Source organism: Macaca thibetana, chromosome 13 (genome assembly GCF_024542745.1).
Source record: "Macaca thibetana thibetana isolate TM-01 chromosome 13, ASM2454274v1, whole genome shotgun sequence".
NCBI lineage: Eukaryota > Metazoa > Chordata > Mammalia > Primates > Cercopithecidae > Macaca > Macaca thibetana.
The window spans coordinates 29,462,843-29,486,656 of record NC_065590.1 but is presented as its reverse complement, the minus strand read 5'-3'; the positions used below and the strand labels follow the sequence as shown (position 1 = coordinate 29,486,656).

Genomic DNA, 23,814 nt, shown 5'->3' with positions numbered 1-23,814 from the left:
AATAGAAAGGGAATTTTGAGAATGGGTTAACAGTAACTAAAATGATGGCTTTTGTAGCCAAGATTTTATAACTCAGATTCAGTATACCATAGGTCACTGGAAAAGCTGAGAACTACGTTTTCACTTTCTAAAGTGTCTGTTGATAAAAGCAAGGCTTATTTCCAACATTTTACTCCAAACACACAAACAATCTATGAGCAGCATGCCCACAGAGGAACATGTGCTGTTCTGTTCTGAGCTTGCATGGGATTAACCAATACTTGATTAGGAGAAATGTCTTGAATAATCAGTGATCAAATTTTTTGCCTTAATAAAATTATTTACTAAAACTAACTTTCTGTAGTCCAGTATAATAGAGTCCACCCTCACATTAAGTTTCACAATTAAAACTCATTTTTGAGAATGTAATTTTTTGAAAAATGACTTAAAACCGTGGGTAACATAACACAAATTTTATTTAAATGAGGCTTTGCTAATTTGTTCAATGTAATTTTGTTTTACCTGGCTATTTATTGAGCTGCAACAAAAAATGGAAATGTACTCAATCTTTCCCTCTCTTTTCCTTCCTAAGAGTCCATGTATGCTGAAAATGTATTATTTATAAAATTTATGACAGTGTCTCTTGATCCACAGGTGAGATACATACTTGAAGTACTTCATTTAAGTGAAGTAATTAAATAAATCTGCACAGTATATCCTTTGATCTGATAAACCGAATATGAGTAATATTTCATGACTCTAGATGAGAATGCTAAGATACAGTCCCCCTCTCTTCCTCTGGAGAGTATTTTATGTCACTTTTAAAGCCTAGAAACATTGTATTCATTTTGCCTCCATGATTTGAGGACAAATATGACTGGTAAGGAAGATAGAACCAAGATAGTCATGCACACATGTGCACACACATACACACAGATACACACACCTCAACTATAGAGTCTTTACAATGTGAATCTATTGACATTTTCAAAATGTGGGTAAATAATTTCCTTGTATATTTTACTAGTTTGATTTCACTTGTAAAAATGATTTTTCAATCAAAAAGATATAACTGATAACACTGAGTGCCAATAATGGGGTTTCACAAGTAACTGACTCTAAAATATTGAATTTCCTGAATTCTGTTAGAATATAACAGGTGAGAAATGTAGAATATTTATTTAGTTACCAATAAATGGTTAAATGATAAAAAAAAAAAAAATAAAGTGTCTGTTGAGTGCTCTCTACCATAAGACTGACTGCTTCTTATTGCCTCAACCAAATTTGTTAATTTCCATGTGACCTTATATATAAACTTATATAAAAATATTCCATGCATACTTGAAATTAACTTTTTGATAAAGGGTAGAAAGTTTAACATATAAATACTAGAGTTATTACTGATATTATTTAAATTCTAATGTCCATATTTTTGTGATTTTTGATATGACAAAAAGATAGGTATTTAATATATTCAACTGTAATTTTGATTTTATCTGTTTCTTCTTGAATTTTTATTTTATTTGCAATGTTGATTCTAAGTCATTGGATGGAAAAATTCATTTGTGGTATGTCTTAAGTAAAGATTACACAGTTGATCCTTATAACATAATTATCAGTGGTATTTGATAAATTTTATCCTTGAATTCTGCTTTTCTTGATATACTATATCTATCTAAAGTAATGTTATATTTTCCATTTTTTACTTGTCAATATTTCTTTATTGTTTTGTTTTTGATATTTCTGTGGTATTTCTTTTGGGTATATCTTTCATAAAAAGCACATTGTTAAATTGTCTTACTATAAATTGTTTAATCCATTCACATTTATTTTCATAGCCTTTAATTTATACTTTCATAATAGTATTTAATTTTTTGTTTTTCCTTGTTTTGTTTTCTTACCCCCATTTTCTGTTATACTGGCCAAATTTTTGTAATATTTCTATTTTCTAGAGCAATTTTTTTTCTGGTTCACCTAGTTAGCATCTGCTTACCTCTCAGATGTCAATTCAAAGTTTCTTTGAATACCCCACACAACAGATTCCACCTCTCACCTTACTACCTCCTCTCATAACACCAGACACTTTCTTTTAAAGCCCCTATTATAACTTAGAATTATATATTTGTTTGATTATAATAGGATACTGGAACTTGTAATTGGTCAATTATTCTATAATGTCTATTAAAGCAGAAATTCATGAAGAAGTGTAAATAATATATTTTTTAAAATTTTAACATAAACCTGTAAATGTAGTTTTGCTTATTCTTTAATGAACACCTGCATTTTAATTCCTAAAAGAGGAACAAGAACTTCTGCACCCTAGCCAGGGAATCTGAGAGAAGAATCTGCTTTTTTAGTACTTTTACCCAATCATTTAAAGTTGTGACAGTCACACCTAATGCTACATAACAATGGTTGTTAGTGACTTTTCTTTACTGCATTTTTTTATAGCATTCAAGTTAGTTTTCATCGAATAAACACTTCTCAAAGTTTATTTCGTATTTAATTGAATTACAACAATACAAAACAACCGTAACATAGAAACAGATTTACAAGCGAACTCAACAGACTCAGGTTTAGCGTAAATCCCCACTGGCTGCCGTGTACATTCTTGGTGGATATTGACAAGCAATGAACCGCTACTCTTCAGAGTACTATGGACATAATCCAGTAAATGTCACAGAAAGAAAAGGTTTTTTTTCATTTGTTTTTTGGTTTTATATCTTGCTAGTCATTTAACTTGAGAAAGTATAGATGAACTAGTTCATTTAGTAACTTTACTCAATAATGTATCATTGGCATGTAGGTAAATATTTAACATATAAATGATGCCCAATAAATGTGTTGATGAATATGAGTTTTCTTCTTTCTTTTTAATCTAAAAGCCCTCTGCCTTTTTATTATTATTATTATTATTTTTTTTTTTTATTTTTTTGGCCAAGCACGGTGGCTGTCACCTGTAAGCTCAGCACTTAGGGAGGCTGAGGCAGGCAGGCAGATTACTGAATGTTAGGCATTTGAGACCACCATGGCCAACATGGTAAAACTCAAGTCTCTACGAAAACCATAAAAATTAGCCAGGTGTGGTGGCACACACCTGTAATCTCAGCTACTCAGGAGGCTGAGACAGGAGAATCTCTTGACCCTGAGACCCTGAGAGGCAGAGGTTGCAGTGAGCTGAGATAGCACCACTGCACTCCACCCTGGGTGACAGAGCGAGACTCTGTCTCTAAATAAATAAATAAATAAATGCCACATTTTTAAATGAATGTCCTGAAATTTCATGCAAGCTTGAACATAGAGACCATAGAGACTATCGTATTATTTTCAAAATATTTTTCAAATATTGTGATTTTTATACTAATTTGTAAAAGTACCTCGATGTCTATTTCAAAATCAAAATATGAGAGAACAGTACTCAAGATCAGTTATCAGTAATTTTTTCCAATATATTTGACCCCTTTTTGCCATGGTAACCTAGTTGATCCACCTGAAATCCAAGTGGCTCCATATGACAGGGTTTTCCGTGCAGTCTTCTTTAAAATAAGCTTGCCTCCAACATACCACATACTTCCAGCCTAAGGAGGGGTACATATACCTCTCACTCTTCATTTTATTTTCATACCCTCTTTTCCTATTCTTCTCAAACCTCTTCTCTTCTCTCCCTCCTCCTGCACCTCTCTCACCATTACCTCTATGCTACTGGTCACTCTCTCTCATTTATTTACTACATGGCTCCGTGTTCTGTCCTCATCCTTCATCTGTCCAACACCCTGCCTCTTAGTTCCTAGATCCCCTACACCCCAAATTCCTTTTTTATCACTTCACATTAGCCTTCTACATGCATAGCCATATCTTCCAATAAAAGTTGCTCTTCCAATAAAATCTTCATTTGGAACAGCCCACTCTCCCAATATCACTCTCCACCATTCCAGAATACTAACTTTTATGGCCTTTCTCCTAAACTCCTTTGCCAGTAATCCTCTGGTTTTTATCCATTTTTCCTTATTCATTACCTGTTTCATGACTCCACTTCTTTTCTAGATTGATGTAGACTTTCTGTAACTAGTGTGCACTCCTTGTCAACATGCATAAATCCCTCCATGTCACCTACCTTGAGCTCTTTAATTAAAATTCCAAAATGAATTTTACCCAATCAGTGAGACATTGCTACAGAAAATCACAAATCCCTACTGACTAAATTCAGTTTATGCTTGTGATCATAAATTTCAAGTGGACACTCATTTAATCCATAAATTCCTGATGCAGTCTACTGTTTACTATTTACTATGCTACCCTAAAAATTCTCTGAAAGTTTTACTATTTTCCCCCAAGTCATATATTCAACTAATGATGTTTTCTAATATTTCATAGAAAAATGATTAAAAAAAGAATTGGTTTTATTTTCCTTTTATCAAATATTTCTACTGACTTCTTTCCACAAATAATTTGCATTCTCAAACTAAAGTAGGCTAACTGTCCATGCTTATAACTGAAGCCTGCCTGTCCCTTTGAAATACAGTTTCTATTCCTTTTGACTCATTCATTGACCTCACTCTTGAATTTATCCTCATTCTCTCCAACATCCTCATTCTCTCTTCATTGTATTACTCCCATCTACCAATGTTTTAATGTAGTTTATCTCACATTAAAATCTCTCTTGACCTTGTGCCTTACATCTCCAATAGCTTGCTTTTCAGTTGTCTTTCAGAACATCTTTCACCTCTCTACTCTTGAAAGCATTCTTAGGAGGTCACCAATCACCTCTTCTTGCCATATCCATGGTATGTAGCCTGATCTTATCTTATTCTGTCATTCTCAACATTTATCACAGTTATTTACAGCCTTCTACTGAAATACTTCCTTCTCTAATTTTCTGTAACACCATCCTTCATTTTCCCTCATCTTCCAACCCTTCATTTCTTTGAATACATTCTGTATATATAAAATAAACATAAATAATATATAATACATTTCAATTGTTATACATATATATAAAATGTGATTTTTATACTAATTTGTAAAAGTACCTCAATGTCTATTTCAAAATCAAAATATGAGAGAACAGTCCTCAAGATCAGTTATCAGTAACTTTTTCCAATATATTTGACCCCTTTATATATATATATATATTTCACCTGGAACTGTGATATATAGTTTTATCTATAGATATAGTTATATATCTATAGATATATAGCTATATCACAAGGTGGAATTCTTTGACAAGCCTTTGCTTCTCTTCTCTTGGTGATTTTTTTCTCAGTGATTTTTAAAAATACTATTTATAGGCTCATTAATTTTAAAATCATGTCCCCAATCCTAATCATTCCCCAGAGTTATAATGGCATCTTAAACTTAACAAAGCCATGTCAGTACACTTTATTTCCCCCTGTCACCACAAAATCTGTTTTTATCTCAGATTTTTATCTCTCAGTAAATGAGAGTTGGATAGGCTTAAAGTCATTCTTGATTGCTTTCTTTCCCTCATTGCCTCCATCTCCAAACAGGTGTATCTAAATACTCCTCAAGACCTCGTATATATCTGTACATTATTTAATTCTCTATCTACAACTCTAACCCCATTGCCTTCACTTCTTAGCTGGGCTACAAGAGAACTTTCACATCAACATTCCTGCCTTCATTTATTTTCCATGCAACAGTCAGAATAATATTTTCATAGACAAATTACATCATATATCTATCCTACTTGAAAACATTCCAATAGTTTTCCACTGCCATTTACAAAAAAGAAAATGTAATGCTGTATCTGGTACTATAAAACATAATGTAATCTTCCTATTGTTCACTTTATAAATCTCTGATGTCCTCTTATACCTTTCTCCTCTTCTGTCTTGCCTCTGCACTGAAACTATACAATTTGGTTCTGTCCCTCCATCATGCCTACCTTACTCCTAAATTAATGCCTTGACCTTTTTGGTTCCTTTCTTTAGAACAGCCTTCCAAATATCATCACCTGGCACCTTCTCATCATCATGCCTCAGCTCAAAGGTCACTTGGTAAGAGATGCCTTCCTGGATCACCCTGCCCTGCTGCCACAGTTTCATTTTAGAGAGTTCACTCTGGCTTCAGCGCAGACAATGGATTTAGAGAAAGGAAGTCAGGCTAGAGGCAGGGAGCCCAAATTGGATGGCAGTTAAAATTATCCAGGTGAGGGTACTGCCAAATCGCTCACAGGGAGCACTGGTTTCAATCCGTAGATTGACTCTTCCTTTTTCAAAAACCTAGTTCTTGCATATGTCCAATATTTTTTTATCCCTCGGAGTACAGACAGTCAATAATTATTTTTCAGGTTTGGGATTTGAGGTGGGATCTATCAGATTAGATGTTAATCTCTGTTCAAATATTTCAGGATCAGACAAAAGAATAAATAACAAGTTTTAGAGTTCCTCTAGTTTCACTTGCCAGCATGGAGTAACAAGGGAGCTATAGCCAGAAAGAGCAGAGACATAGCGTTTCACCTTTCTGCCAAGTCGTTTCTTTTTGTATTTCTCAGAGCAGCAGGCATTAGCTGGGTCAGTGGCACTCTTTAGAGCTGGCACCACTCTCTTCATTTGGAGCCAGTTGTAGCACTGCCTTGTTTTATTTAAAAAGCCATACTTGCCAATGTAACCTGGGAAGCAGCACTGTGGCAGGTTGTCCCATGGAATTGACTCCAGTGTTTGGTATAAATCTGGGGGAATAATGAAATCCATTTGCACTTTCCATCAACTGCCCTTGGCTCCGGCTTCTGCTGGTGCAAAATAAAGTATGTTAGTGAGATTTTATAGTACAGTTTCCACGCCTTGTATCTAGGCAGGTTTATTCCTTCCTTGCAAAGGTTCAGTGGATGGCTAACTGTCATTTCATCATGTCCATTGTTACAGTTTATTCTGTAGAAATTTGTCAATATTTTCCCAATTTGAGTGGCATCCTAGATTTTAATATTGTTAGGGATTGTCATTGTATTATTTCTGTCATTTCAGTGGAAATTCAAAAATGAGGCAGAAAGTTTAAATATGTGAGCTCTGATTGCCATATTACATACACATGCAACCGATGTTGCAGTACCATACCCACAGGTTTGTGAAATCATGCCCTTTGTTTCTTTCTCTGCTTCTGATACCATATTGTCTTCTCTGTGGATTTTTAAAATGTTTATACTAACTGTATGGAAAGTCTTACTTTAAAAAACCTGAAATATATCACAATCTGTTATTTATATTTATTCAAAAAGTTCCAGCCTTCATTTTTGTCCAAAATAATAACAATAAAAAACAGTAAAATTAAAAGCTCCACTCTATAAAATGCCTGAAGGTACTATTATTTATCTTCTCAAAAATTTGACTTTATCTTCACCTCATTCCTGGGAGAAATGTGCCAGGTTTTTACTTAACTTTTGTTATTGTGCTATTAAGCTATGGATCACTTCAGGGGCAGTAAAATTGAAGCATCATTTTATTTTATTTTTTTGAATGTCAGATAAGTTGATTATTTCAGGTGTACCTGACACTCAACACATTAAAATAAGAATTATTTTCTGTGTTTAAATAAATAGATATACATAGACATATACAGCAATGAAGGGTGTAGGTCCTCTCATGAACCTTATTGTAAAAGTCCTTAATAAAATACAAATTTAGTTTTTTTTTCTAAAAATTAGGAGTTGACTTTTGATGATATCGCTGCACAGATCCCACTATAGAGTAAGTACTATAAAATGTTGCTCCCTTACAAAACATCATATCATGCAATTCATGACACTTGTATAAACAGTTTATGTTAAACATATTTAATGTCAAACCCAGGTGAAGCCCCTACGAAATAAATTTCAGTAAAATAGGAGACAGAGAAATGAGTTATTTTTTCATGACTCACATTATAAGCTTCATACTTTTAGTGTATAAACTGGTTTTAGCAAAAAAAAAAAAAAAAAATCTCCCCAATAAAGCAAACGTACAGACAAACAAACAAACACCTTACCATCAAACTGGGGCTTTTGAATAATCATTTATGCTGATGAAGTTTTGAATGCTCATGAGCTAATCATGCCTTTTAGCAATGAGCTTCTGCCTCTTACTATGTTTAGACACATGCTTCTTATTACAATGCCATTTCATCAAATCCCAATCTATTCTATGATCATGATAAAAATGATAATCTTCAAATTACTACGTTTCTCCTTCCACTTGAGTGAACTAATTGAAAGAATTCCATGTCTGCATTCACCACGGATACCCAGAGGAATACAAGAAAACACATGTGAAACTGAAAGAATGCCTAAATAACTGGATAGCTGCTGATCAATATACATTTTTGTATGTGTTTAATATGCTTAGTGTTCTGACTCCCTGAATATCCCCCATGTATTCAAGTAACCTAGGCTGCTTCTCATACCAGAGACAAATGTAATTTCTTTTTGATTTATTTTTAAACATATTAACTGCATTTTATTATGTGGAAGGAGTATGACTGCCAGACTAAGACAAGGCTGAATTTGCACACTTCTTGGCCATATAACTTTGGTTAAGTTACTTCACTACTATGAGCTTTCTGTTAGCAGTAAGAGAGAAGTCATTATAGCTACTGGTCTGAAGAGGAAGAAAATAAATAATATTTGCATATTCATTTGGCCCAGGCAAGAATAAAGAAACTTCCCCAGGTAGTTTATTTTCTGAGGTCATTTTAGTAAGTCCTGACAACCATAAAAAATGAACTTAAAATGATGATCTTTGTGGTTCATTGACGAAAATAATTATTCACATACAATAAGTTAATTGATTATGAAGTACATTTTTTGAAATGATGCATTGTCTTAAATATATGCTGCTTGGAAAATGATAATATTTTAAGTGTTTGATTTGCTAGTTAGACAATGCATTTTGCATTTCTTAGAGCTACTGGTTCTCTGTTACTAAGTTTTAAAACAAAAGGTAAGGACCAGTATAAAAGCCACATAAAAAGTTTGCATTGCCCTCACCCCAGCTGAGCAGTAACTTTGAATAAGGCAGTTGCATGTTAGTCATCTGGTGTGACACTAGGAATTGCAACCCATGTCCCTTGCCCCAAGCCTGACTTTTTTAAAACTAATATTTACCCCCATTAGAAATAAAATATAGACTACATTTTAAAGATCTTGAAAATTATACAATAAGTAATTAACAGAAAATTTAAACCTAGAGGCAATCATTTTAAATTGACTTTTTGATGTACTTAAATTTTCTTTAAAATTCTTTAAAATGTCAGTAAATGTCAGTATATTTTTATATACATACATTTACACACACAGTGAGAGACAGAGAGAAAGAAAGAGAAAGAGAGTTCTATCTGCTGACCTTGAAGTCTTTTCCTCTGACTCAAATATATATTTATTTTATAAAACATGAAAATATATGGGGACAGATTATGAATCTCCTGCAGATAGCCATCGCTACTATGGATTTTGCTTTCTGGTTATTGTACATACCCTCAACTGCAGAGAAATTTATTCAAACTCAGTACTTGCCAGCAGCCCCAATATTTGAATTTCCCTGGTTTTGCTCATTTGAGTGCTGGTTAAATATCTTGGATTTCTCACTGGATACACACATCTTCCTGCCATGGAAGAGATTACAAACTTCCAGTGCCATATGGACTGAAATGTTAAAATACCCATTCCCTACCTCTAATTACTTCTATGCAATAAAATAGAAATATAGCACAAAACTGTAATCATAAGGAATAGCATATTTTCAATAATGACTATTTTTGAGATTTTCAAAATAAAAAATATCAAGCTTTTTTTTCAGAAAGAAGAAAATTACACACATGCTCCTCTTTTGCTGTGGACTTAAGCAACTTCTTCACAGTTAATTCAATTCGTTCTGAGGATTTGGGAACATGATAGACTTTTTCTGAGCATGCCCTGCCCTGGCTGATTTTGTTCTCTTGCCCTGGGAATACTGAATTACACGGAGCAACCAACAGAAAGAATTTTCAATCAATTGTCTCAAAAGGCTGACTGAACTGCTATTTCTTTCTCCTATTGTTGGCATTGTCTGCTTTCTTTTAGCAAAAACTGGTTGCTCTTTCTGTGTGTATTCATTAACATTAGTCAGTCCATAACACTCGAGCATTGAAATAAAATGGTATCTGGAATTCACTCCTCTGTGAATGCAAACTGAGAACAACTGAAGAGTCCTTTTTTTTTTTTTTTTAATCCTAGTTATCTACTCATTTAAACTAGCAGCAGAATTGACACTTTCTTCAGCAAGTCTGACTTAAATGCCTCATATACTTTGTTCCCACAATATTCCATACAAAACTCTTACTATGCCCTATTGTAACGGTCAGTTTGCCTGTTGTCTTTTTCACAGTATTGAGAAAGCCATGATGTGAACTCTGAAGTATTCACGATTTCATTTCCAGTAGATGTTGAAATATCTGACAGAAAGAATTAGCCATTATCAAAATATAACCAAATCTTTCAAGGGAATTATTATTGTTGCTAACAAAAGGCAATTAGTCCAAATATATGGATAGTCTTCCATCACATAGGAATTACTGTGGCTTAGCATTTCTCTCTAATAGGAATTTGAACAAGCTCAGTAAAAAATAACAACAAGGATTACTTGGAGACCAGCATTCTCTTCACACTTCCTGACCCAGGCCCTAATCTCACTTCTGGCTATCACCAATCAGTTAATAAACCTCCTGCTATGAAATAAGGAAACCTTAAAAGGAAATGTCCTAACATATGGAAATTCACCGCTGGCTCACCAGGAAAAAAAAAAATAAAAAATAAAAACAGGTGGCAGGAAGAACTACCAACAGCTCTCTTTTTGATATTCATGCTGTTGCTGGATTCACAGATGATGAAATACTCCCAAGCAAAGGCTTTTAAATGGAAACAAAGTAGGTCTTGCATCCGCCCTAATTAGCAATCAGCATAAGGAAAAATAAAATCACAAATTGCCTACCTGTGCAGAAATCAATGCACATATGGCTTTTAAGATTTTGAGACTAGGGCAACCTCCTTATTTTAAGGAAGCATTCTAGAACAGTGTGCATGTGTGTGTCTGTGTGTGTAAGGGGGGTGGGGGTCAAATATTATGAAAGTTACACAGAAGAAATGACTAAAGAACTAGGGAGAATTATTAATGCCAGATTAACTATTTGATTATATCGATTTAGTAAATGTAGTATGCCTTTATTACCAGTGGAAATGCATTCTGAGAAATATATTATTAAGTGATTTTGTCATTGTGTGAACATAATAGAGTGACTTACACAAACCTAGATAATACAACCTACTGCACACCTAGGCTGTATGGTATAGCCTATTGCTTCAAGGCTACAAAACTGCACAGTATGTTACTGTACTAAACACCAAAGGCAATTTTAACACAATGGTAAGCATTTGTGTACCTAAAATTACAATATTATAATCTTATGGGACCACAGTTGTATATGTGGCCCATCATTGATGAAAGCATTGTTATGTGGCACATGATTGTAAATAACAAAACCCTTTCTTTTAATGTCAAGGTATTTTCATGAATATGCTGTACATTGAAAATCTCAAATATTATACCTCCACATAAATATTCTTTTTAATCAATAAATCAAAATTTCCCACATGTTCATAATTATTCAATTCAAAATAGCTCGCAGATACTCACATTGCAACACGACTCTATGGAACATATTTATAGTTTCTAAGTGCATTTTTACAATTGTAATTATCCTCCAAAAAAACCACTAGAGAATAGCAACCATATTTTCTATAAATAATAGGCCATTATATATTTTACACTTCTAAAAGTGATGCTGAGATTGTTTTTCTCATTCACAGACCTTGCTACATTCCTCCTAGTTCAACCCCCTTTTTACAAGTAGAATATGAATAATGAAAGTGATGTACATATTTTATCATAGTTGCACTGCAACAGCAGCTGTAGTGATACATTGAATAGTGTTAGCATAGTTGGGAATTGTACACTTCCTCTGTACACCACATGGGGGGTGGCAGTATACAGTATAGAATGTTAAGAAATATTACCAGTGCACAATTATACAACAGCTCCTTCCATGCTTACTAGTAAATAGTAGATAGTCAGCAATTTTTTGAGTAAATTGATGAATCGATGAATACAAAGTTATACAATAAATACTACTGGTAAATGGTGAATGTTTCTTACAGAAGATGAAATTGTGACTGGGCCTGATGGACTAGTAGGACCATCGGGTAATTGAGATAAATTCTAATTTTGAAGGACAGACAAGGAAAATGACCTGGATGCAGGCTGATGCAGAACCTAGGAAGGGAAGAGCGCACATGCCAGTTACAGTTATCACATGAGGTAAGAACAGTGAAGAATCAGCAAGACCATCTGTGCCACAGTAACATGACACTGGAATGCAAGTTTAGGTTAACAATGAAATCACTTTCTATAGATTTTTAAATAAATAAATAAGGACTCATATTTGGCTTGCGACAGTACTGTCTAATAGAAAGCTAATGTGAATCACACATATAATTTTACATTTTTAATAGTCACATTAAAATAGAAAAAGTAAAAGTAATGTATATATTTAATTTAATCTAATATTTCTAACATGTTATTTCAGCATGTAATTGATATCAAAATTATTAATGAGCTATTTCTTTTTTTTTTCAAACTAAGTCTTCAAAATCTAGTGCATTTTTTACATGTTCAGCCCATCTTAATTTGGACTGTGCACATTTCAAGGGCTACAGATTCACATGGATGGAACAAGCAGCTCTCAGTTATGAACTGGTCTTAGGAACTTTTTGTTCTTCAGAACTCTCGTGGTGAGGTCTGATATCATGTTGGATAAGTAATATTAACTATCACTTCCTTGATGAGATTGCCTCTCAAAATGTAGCCAATGAACCCTCTGCATCAGAATCATATGAGACACTTAATAAAATAACTCTCTACAAAGGATGACAAAACCAGAACCTCTGGGTTGGGCAATAAAAATCAGCATTGTTTGACAAGCTAACCAGGTGTGTGTTATATAAACTAATGATTGAAAACAGCTCTTTTAAAATATTCTGTTCCAATAAACAAATAACATAAAGACATATAATACACAAAACCATTAATATTTTAGGGTCGAATTGAATCTAATTATTCTTTACCTAGAGATAAAGCATGTTGGAGAACAAAAATTATGGAATACATCATTTTCATAGTCTCAGAGGCTCAAAGTCCCACACTGCAATTTAGTTTTTTTAAATGGTCTTTCTGCTTCTGGTAACATACAGTCTTCACGAACTTTAGAATTGATGTCTGGTATTCATATAATATATAGTATCTATCTATTAAAATCACAACTGAAAAAATAGTAAGTGTTCAACAAATGCTTGACTTATGAATGAATGAAGTATTTCCTTTAGCTTGTTAGTAAACCATGTGAATTGAAATTTCATTCATTCACAAAGTGAACATAATATGTATCTGAGAAGATAGTGTGAAATAAAGGTGGATTATACTTATGGGGTTTTAATTTGACACAACGTTTCCCCACTGTTGTTCATTTTTGCTGTAGGGAGAAAAGTGAATTTATAACATCACAGCTGTTAATAATGTGTTCTAGTCCCTCTCCCAAGGATATCTGCATTTAAAAGCAAACATCAGAAGAGATCTTCTTTAGTCCGTAAGGGAGGTTGCTCTATGGTTGCTATTCTCCTGTGTAAAAATGGTACGGGGAGGGGTGGGGGTCAAGGAAAATTTCCAACAATTTTATAATACAGAGAGGAACCTAAGATTCTCCTACCCACTCAAACTTGGTTCAAACTAATACTTATATAAATAAGAAACACATGTTTCTGCCAAAGGTTTTACCTATCAGTGGTCCTGGAAAGCATTTTCTTCCAGAATACAATGGTTACAAAGTTATGGTTTCTGTTTGGATTTATTTATTGGTTTGAGCAACATTTCTTTGGTTTGCATGGATATTGTGTTCCTGGCCTCTTTACTGATTAAATTCCTATTACAGAAAAATACATACAGGGAGCTGGCAACTAGGTAATGATAAAAGCAGCAGGCTTCTCAAATGCAATATGGACTTTTTTCCCTTTGCACTTCTGTTTTGCTTAGCGATTATAATCCATTCATAGAGCATAATACTTGTCTAACTCTGGCCCTAAGCAGCCGTGACTCCTTTTATGTAACGAGAAAATCTTTGTTTTAGAGAGAAACAACAAGTCTTTAACTATGGGATACATTTCTTAGAAACAATAGAATTAAATTCAGATCAGTTCTCAGCAGAGTTTCAATTCTGAACAAAGCTTATCAGAAAGGGGCATATGGGGACAGTAAAGGCTTGTGAATTTAATTGGATGGAGGTGAAAAGAACTCTGTTTCTGCAGAATTCTGATTTCTAAAAGACCCTAAATTAGTTACTTCAGGGGAGTCCGAATTAAATCGATCGTGGCTACCACTAAGCAAGAAAAATAAAATAATGAGAATATCTGGCAGCTGAGTATAAGTCTTTCAAGTTTTGCAGTCTCAAACGTGAGGTTAATGTTCTGAGAGAGATGCCTTAATTCAAGGAAGTGAAGGTAGCTGATGCAGTCCACTAGAGTCATTTAATGAACAATTTCATCCATCTACTAGTCCATTTTTAAGACATATCTTCATTTTATATTATTAACATTTAAGTGATGCTTCTTATACACTGTTTTTCTTTGTCAAAAATGGACAAATTCAGGTATATAAGATGCCAACCCAACAAAATTCCAATTATTTGTTTCTGAAAGAATCTGTCTCCAATAAAATATTTAGTGCTATGATAAAAAATTTCAAACTATAACAACTTTTTTTTTTTTTTTTTTGGACACAGAGCAAGACTGCTGCCAAGGCTGGAATGCAGTGGCATGATATCAGCTTACTGCAACCTCCACCTCCTGGGTTAAATTGATTCTCCTGCCTCAGCCTCCCAAGTAGCTGGGACTACAGACGCCCGCCACCACACCCAGCTAATTTTTGTATCTTAAGTAGAGACAAGGTTTCACCATGTTGACCAGGCTGGTCTCAAACTCCTGACCTCAAGTGATCCGCCTGCCTCGGCCTCCCAAGTTCTGGGATTGCAAACGTGAGCCACCGTGCCTGGCCTCAAACTATGGCAACTTTTGTTTTCTGTTTGATAAACTCATATTGGCACTGAAATTAAATAATTAAATTTCACACGCTAACTTTTTTTTAAATAAAACAGGCTGTTTTGTTGTTGTTGTTGTTGTAATCACTTTGATTATTTTGGTTAGGGAGAAGAAGTTGAATATGTGTGGTTAAAAGATGTGTCTGATCCACAGTTCTGACTCTTTTTTTTTTGCCCTCCCACTTGGCCCTGGTAATCAGCACAGTGTTCCTTTATTTACTCATGGATTATCAGTTTGGAATGCCCAATGTGACGAGTGACAGCAAGACTCAGCCCCATCCATGGACAGTTCCACACATGACATCTCTATCATGTAGGACTCAGAAAGGACAAAAGCCATGCAGTTGCTGCTCTGGATTCTTATTCACCAGTGACTATCAAGGATGACTAAAGCTATCTAGTCACTTTTTTTACAGTCTAGATGCTTGGATGAAATTCCACTTCAGATGGCCCAACAGTACACATATTCACTTACACATTTATGAGTGCACATGTGTACATGTAACCCTGAACACTTGTATTCTTAAACATCAAGATAGTAGGAGTAATCTCTTAAGCGTGTGCTAAGAATAATACATGTTAACATAAAAATAGGCCCAAGCACAGCAGTTTATTAGTTAGACTGAGATTGAGTTCATATATAATGTAACAGTAGCTTTGGACACAATTTAAAATTACATTCTGTTTTAAAAATTACACATTTATAAGAAAAATATGTGAAATATGTGACAGAGCGATCTTAAGTTTGGATGGTAGGGAAAATGACAAGACCTTAAGAGAAGAAACACATTTTTGTGTGCTAAAAAAAAACATTGAGTATCAACACTGAAAAAAATATATTAAAAAATATAAATAAAGGTTATTTATTGATTTGTCTGTTTTCTCCCAATACTGTTTACTTCTGAGTTACAAAAAGAGGTACTTATATAGTTCTCTATGTCAGCTAAGGGGTAAAAAAGTCATGCCACTTGGATTTCTGTCTATTTATTTTTGTATTGTTTATTTCATTAGATTTTTTTTTCTCCAAAGTTTTCATGCTGTTATAAATATCCATCATGGGATATCCTGCCAGTGACGATGATATGGTATGTATTTTATACCCTCCCATCACTTCTTCTCAAAAGAATAGAAACCAAAGGATAGGAAAGTAACAGAGAAGGACTTCTTCATCAAAACCACATTAATTATTTTTATGTTTAGGTATCACTGATAATTTTTTTTTCATTTTTCCATTTGTGTCCTCATGTGACAAATATTTATTTTTCAATATAAGTATGGTAGTATGTTATGTTTGGGGCAGCATGTGAACTAAGAACCATTATTTATTGAGAATTTTATAGCACATCATACACATTTCTTGTCTAGAAGAAGACAAGAATGGGCAAAATGATCATTGTGTTATAGCATGCTATAAATTCAAGGTTTGCTTCCAGTGTTTTTGAAGTATTCTCCTATTTATTCTTCAAGTATTGGAAATCTTCAAATACTGAAGTATCTGGACACCAAGTCCCCATTGTGCTTTGAAGCTAATAGAGCAGACAGACACATCAAGGGGCAATCCCCATGCAGCATGGTGAATGCCAGCACAGGCCTTGGTACAGAGCACTCTGGGGCCATGCTAGTGCTCTTACTCCAGCTTTGGGGACAAACATTCTGATTGGAGGAGTCTAGAGGGCATCACATACTACCCTGGCTCTCTCCCTGCTCTCCTCCTGGTGCCAATGTCCTGGCCAAACTCTCATGATGTGAAGTCTACCCCCACACAGGCCATATACCTAAGTTCCAAATGGATCCTTTCTCCTTTCTCACATTTGAGCAGCAAAAGACCCCACCTTCAGTCACTGCAGACATGACAGAAAACATCTGCTAAACGGACCCATTCTGAGATCTTAATGTTTTAGAATAACCTCATACGATGTCTGTTTTTGCTACATTTGTACTGAAATGGAAAATGATTCCAGCTCTTCCCTTAGGCATGGCTGAACGATGCCCCATTGGTGCAGATGGAGCCTCAGTCAAGAAGTACGGAAACTGTGCTTTAATACCCAACTTCAGCTAGTTTCTTTAAAGGAAGGATAAAAGACATTGAGGAAAGGAATGCAAGAGGGAAAGAGGTTAGCTTATTTCTGCTTAAGCATTTACATTTGGGGAAAGTAGTCAGACTGCAGTGGTGATCTCTAATAACTGCAGAGTATGTCTGGGCAAAGGAAGCAGCAAGGGTTTGCCTCTGAAAGCAGGGGCAATGGGCAACTGCAGCCCACACAGAAGCGTCTTTATTTCACAGAAGGCCACTAATAAACTACTAAAACAGAAGCCTATTTGATGGTGAAAGAGAGAATGTGTTAGGGGGCAGGAAAAAAATCCTACAAAGAATTCGAACTGAAATTTAGTAATAGAGAGCTAATGTACTGAAAAAATAAGCTTGCTGCTAACAGTAAAGACACTGCCAAGAAATAGACGGGAATTAGTGCCAGGTTAACACATAAATCAAAATTTTGCAATTATGCAAATGAGAAAGCCAAAGACTTTATTTCATTTCCATCTGATTCCAGAATAAAGGCCCTAATTTTGATGAATATATAAAGAGATTTTAAGAAAGCGAGATGATGAATTGTGGCAAACTAAAGATATCAATCTCACTCTGGAAAGGGAAGACGATTGAATTTTTTTATATCTGTATAGCATATATATTTAAAACATATATATGAATACATGTATTGCTATAATTATGCTTGGTATTATAATTTATACATATTCAAGGGAAACCTTCTTCTTCTATAGTACTTTATACTCTTGATGACATTTTTATACAACTCTTAAGGGCAGATAAGGCAGATCTAATTGTCTCCATTTTTAAGCGATGATGAGTTTAATATGGTAGTTAATTTAAACAAAGACTTCTTATTTATAAAAGTGCAGTTAATCACCATGAATTTATATTTCAGGAAAGTTAATATTATAAACTGCTTTGAAAGGCATGGTTGGGTCAGAGAGGATAAGAAGTGAAAGTCACTCAGGATTTGTATTAGCTCTATAAGGCATAGTTTGTTAGGACTGATATCGAAAAGCAGGGGCATATATTTGGGCTGTGAGGAAAACCATTTCAAAAATGCACAATACTAGGCAAGTAAGCTGTGCCTGTTGTTCAGGATTACATGTCATATGACAAGGTAGAATATTTGATTACAAATAGTCTTGCTTTTCCCTTAAGAGCTAAGGATTAAGAGCCATATATCCTAGTTGTTGGCATATGGACAGGCAGATGGATGGACATAAGAATTTTGGAAGGCACACCAAGTTGATGCCAAATACGTTGAAAATTACATAAAACAGAGACCAAATAACACAAAGCAAGTGTTTGAAAGCATAAAATACTTTTGAAAAGGAAGACATAAGAGTGTATTTTTAGAACAACTAAAATACTGAACTACAAGAAGGCATTCATTTGCTACAATGAGAAACACTAAGCAGAAAGGTGAATCAGTTAAGTAAGCATTAGGTCCAAGGATGTTACATCAGGTACTATGAGAAAGTTTAGGTACAATCACAACCTTGATTGTTGACAGCCTGTAAAAATGTACCCTGGTACCACAGGGTGAATTCCGATCAGAATTAATGCTTCATCTGAGTTTTTCATTATAACGTTTGTCTTTAGATTTTGCTTTTGTAGTGAGAGAACACAAAACTACTCTCTGCAGTCTCTAAAACAAAACCCAATGTTTTTTAAATAGACAACATTGCCTTTCCATTTAGATTATATGGATTAGGATACAGCAGAAGCATGCCAGTTTTTTCAAAAATCATAGGAAATTTTGTGGGACTCAATTAATACCAATAAAGTAAGTATAAAGACTTAAGACCACAAGTCATCTAGTAATTTAATTTGCAGGACTCACTATTAGGACCTCTTCTCTCTCAGTGCTTCTTGTTTGGTGATTCTCTCTAGTGTCTTGGCTTTAAACATCCTCCATATGTTGCTGACTTCTGATGTCTATATATCTATGTATCTATATCTAGTTCAGGCCTTTTCCCTAAACTCCAGATGCAATGACTGCCACAGTCTTGACATTTCCACTTGCATTTTAAGTGTGCACCTAAAAACTTGACATACACAAAACCAGATTATTGATTGTTCTTTCCTCTTTAGTTACTCTGTATACAGCCCCTCTTCATTGAAAGCAATTCTGTTCTTCTTGCTGCTCAGATAGTCATCATACAGTTACTATGGACTCATTTATTCCTATACCTTATACACCATCAGCAAATGCTATCAACTCTATTTTCCAAATAAATTCCAAGATTGACTGACTACTAACCATCCTGGCTTAAAATATCATCTGTCAGCCAAACTATTATAATAAACTCTGGAATCACAGTAGCCTCCTAAATGTATACTTTAATCTTTAGCACCCTTCCATCTATTATTTACAAAGCCCAAATAACTTATTGATTATGTCACTCAACTCTCACACCCTTCCTCACTTGACTTATTGGCCATTACCTTTTTAATGCCTCACATGGTCTGCCCTCTGGCAACCTCTCTGGCCCCATCTCCTCCACTTTAGCCATGTGGTCTCCTTGCTAATCCTCAAACAAACCCATTATGATATTGTCTCAAATCATTTCCCCTTGATGTTCTTTGCCTGGAAATCCACTTGATACCTTCTCTAACTTTTTGGAGGTCTTTGTTCAAATGCCAGCTTATTACAGTGGTCTGCGCTGACTACTTTAGATATATAACACACATTCACCATCACCAGCAACAAGATTCTCTACCTCCTTTATCCTGATTTATTTTCCTCAATGATGCTTTTTGCCACCAGGTATGTTTTACAGATGCACACACATATACAGTTTATCTAATTATGTGTAAATTTTATATTTACAACTTTGACTACTTACTGAAGTGCATTTGTAACCCCAAATCTAATCCTTGTGGTGCTTTTATGGTCATTCATAAGCCTGCATTGAGCTGTGAAAAATTTGCATCACCTTCAGGGCACCAGCTGACAGTCTAGAAAGGCAAATCTCTGTCTTCTTTTTTCAGCTCTCATATTTAAACAAGTGTCCTCTTCGCAGTCTATTGTATACCACCTTTTTACAATTTTGTGCTTTTTCTTGGTGATTTTGCTATGTGAAATGGCCCCTAAGTGTAGTGCTGACGTGCGGTCTAGTGTTGCTAAGTGAGAAAGGACTGCAATGTACCTGACAGATAAAATATGTGTGTTAGATGATCTTCGTTCAGAAATAAGTTATAGCACCAATGGGCTGTAAGTTCAAAGTTAGTGAATCAACAACATATAATAAAGAAAGTGTCTTTAAACAGAAACACATGCAAAGAAATTATATACTGATTGATTGACAAAAGTGTTGTTACGAGAGGCTCACAGGAACCTACCCTGTATTTACACTTGGACCAATGGGATAGGACGTGCTAACTCAGTGTTCATGGACACTTACAGAAGATAACTACCATGAATCAGATTCAACTGTATGTGTTCTTTTTTTGTTTCATTATTATAGTCCTCCCTAAAATGAAGGGGATTCTGTAAGAGCAGGGCTTTGTCTATACCAATAATGTAGCAGGTGCCGAGTAGTAATACTACATTATTATATCAATTGACCTTCCCAAAAATTCAATGTTGTAGAGGCTACTGCATGCATTCTACATTAAAGAAACATATATCTAGCAGGTCAACACCTGCTCAAGATCAAACAATGGTAACTGTCAATGCTAAGATGTGAAACCAGGTACTGGTTTGAGTTCCCAACCATTCCAGGTGAAGCTGGTGGATAAACTATATGGCTGGTGAATGAGATAAAGGAAGGAATAAATAAATGAATTAAACAAGTCAATATCAGGTATACATAATTCTAAGCTGAATTAATCATCTTTTGCTCACAGCAATCTTGTATTACTTGTTATTAAATCGATTGTGATATGAAGATCTATTATTACTTTTACATTAAAATGCTAAATAGATACATGCAAAAATTAAACCTGGAAGCAGCCTAGAGTAGATTGAAGATCAAGGAACTAGAGTCAGAAAATATATCTCAGGCTACTTTTTTCTGCAGTTTAGGGGGCATTATTATACATATAAGCATTATCTTCCCTGCCCGTCTTCCTGGATTGTCCGATTATCAAGGAGGATACTGAATATAAAAGCAATTTGCAAATGGCTAAATGTTATGATATATTCTTGAGATGATGAATAATCATTATGCAATCTTAATCATTTTTCTAATATTTAAAACAAATGTTTACCAATAAAATCCTAAGGAGGCAGTTTTAGGATAAATCAGCTCATTTTTATAAGAAGAAACCATGTGAAATCAAAGCCATACACACAAATTAACATCACTCAGACACAAGAGTTTTGCTTTTCCTTCAGGCTAATGGGATTGATTTTATGCACAGTGCTCACCTGATAGCTCTATTAGCCTTTTTTTTTTTTTCCTTTCTAGAAATGAGTGGGGCTGGTGCACAAGTAAAATCAAATAAAGAAAGGACCATTGACCCAGTTGCAGCTTGACAACTGTGACACAGAACACCTTCCACTCACAGACCTTGAGCTTTAGTTTTTGCCCCATGAGGCCTTCTGAGCTGTCACATTGACTTAATTGTTTCTTTGGGGAGTAAGAAGTAATAGTTGACCATGATTTGTGTTGATTTTCAATAAAGTTACTGCCAGGGGTATTTAAGCCGAAACATCTGCCTGACAGCTTCATTGGCACCAGCGTATGTGACACTAATAAAGAAATGAAAAAGAGATTTCATTCCATTGTGCATTTTCTCCATTTTCTTTGGCAGGTGGAATTCTAAGCTCTGCAACCGTCAAGCCAAGCCTACTTGTACATCATTCTTACAAATAACCATTTGCTCAATTATTCCTGGCAATTTAGCAAGTGTTCTTTGTTACTTTACTTATTTAGAATGTGAGCCAGGTGGATTTGAGTTTTGTTCTTGTTTTAATATTGTCTCATATTGGTTATTACACTAAAACAGAAATATGATTTTTTGTTATTTCTGGGTCAGAGGTAAAGAAAAAGTCAATCATGAGTTTCAAAAAATTTATGTGCTTTTCTTCTATTTTCAGAAAAAAGAAATCAAAAGAAAATTACTTTAAAAGTTAACATGTGTGGAGGCATAGTCCAACACAAAGAAAAGAAATGAGGGAGGGAAGATGAGAGAGAAAAAGCACAAAAGAGGAGGACAACGGCTGATAGAGAAAAACAAAAGACATTCAGTAGATTTTAAGGTATCTGTCTGGGGCTGTCGCTATTTATATAGGTGATTTTTTTAGTATCCCCATTTTTTTTCCTTTGTTGACTTAAACATTTATATGGCTTTCTGACTAAGCCCAACTGCCAATTCTCAGATTATGTATTGTATATAAAATAGCCACAGAAACCTATTTCAGTAGAAACTTCTATAGAGGTGGTTACAGCAATGTCAAGAGTAAGGTTGGAATAGAATCAATATAATAGATTAGAGACCAACACTTGTGTAAATTAAATCAAGATAATAGACTGGTCAAAATTCAAATAAGTGTTATAGGAATTCTGGTACCAAATTGTTTAAAGAAAATTAAAAATCTTTCATTGAGCTTTAGATTTCTTCCTTGTACTTTATAATCAACCTATACTTGAATGCTTTAAATCCAATATGTTTTGATTGAGGATCAAAATTAGTTGTTCCCAGCAGATGTAGAAGTGATTACCTCTGATTCAATTATGTTGGGTGTGGGATCAGTGATTCTTTCATATTGTGCTCATTACAAATAATAAAGGGTAAATATGATGAAATGTTCAAATAACACATGCCTTCATAATATGAATATATTTAATATTTTCACAACTTAATTGTTGACTTTCAGGCCGCATCACAGAATTATAATATAAAATTTTGCTCATCTAGAAGATATCCACATGTCCAAACTCCACTTTGTGAAGCAACTTTAAAGTGGGAGAAAGAGGGAAGTGAGTATATTGTAGACAACTGACTTTCTGAAAATCAGATAAACAGATATCAAGAAAAATTTGTGACCAGGATAGAAAATGTATGTTGAGGGGAAAATGTTTTTCTCCAAAACATGTTAAAGATGAGAAAATTGTTTTTTGACTAATATACCAAGTGTGTTTTGCAGCGGTAGCAACTCCAATTCACACCTATAAACAAGCACAGGTGGTACTGTTTTTGCAACTCAGTTCATTCATAAGCAACCAATTTATTGCTCATGATAAATTTAAATTTTAAGTTTATGGGCATATTTTTCCTTTTGGGAAAAATACTTCAAACTTTCAACCTTGTACAGATAGATACAGATAGATAGCCAGCATTATTTTTATAACTCATTTTATATTGCTGGATATCACGTTACTATCATGACAATGTCTAAAATATTTTTTTATAAATATATCATGTATTTTAAATAAGCACATAGTATTTTATTTAAGTAATATATAGTGATCTCAAATAAAATTTGTTTTCTCTATAGAATTTCTTCTACAGATAAGGCACATGTAAAGGTCTATTATTCCTTTCAGTGAGTTACTCAGAAACACTTTTTAGATTAAATAATATGCATATTTTAAAGTGTTTTATATTTCTATATTGTCTTCTACAAAGATTGACATGTTCCCTCACTAATACATAAAAATTCCCAT

The 23,814-nt window shown here is 34.3% G+C and overlaps 1 protein-coding gene across 2 annotated transcripts in view; it reads right to left on the bottom strand.

The window, feature by feature from the left end:
• LRRTM4 (leucine rich repeat transmembrane neuronal 4) overlaps positions 1-23,814 on the bottom strand; it is a 778,525-nt gene that overhangs the window by 707,626 nt on the left and 47,085 nt on the right. Inside the window, exon 4 of one of the 2 annotated variants that reach the window (XM_050754587.1) lies at positions 5,182-6,727. The exons of the other annotated variant lie outside the window; for it this stretch is intronic. Coding sequence (XP_050610544.1) covers positions 6,584-6,727 — 144 coding nt within the window. The 3' untranslated portion in view covers positions 5,182-6,583. Of the gene's footprint in view, positions 1-5,181; positions 6,728-23,814 lie in introns of those variants that run through there. 2 annotated transcript variants of the gene reach the window in all.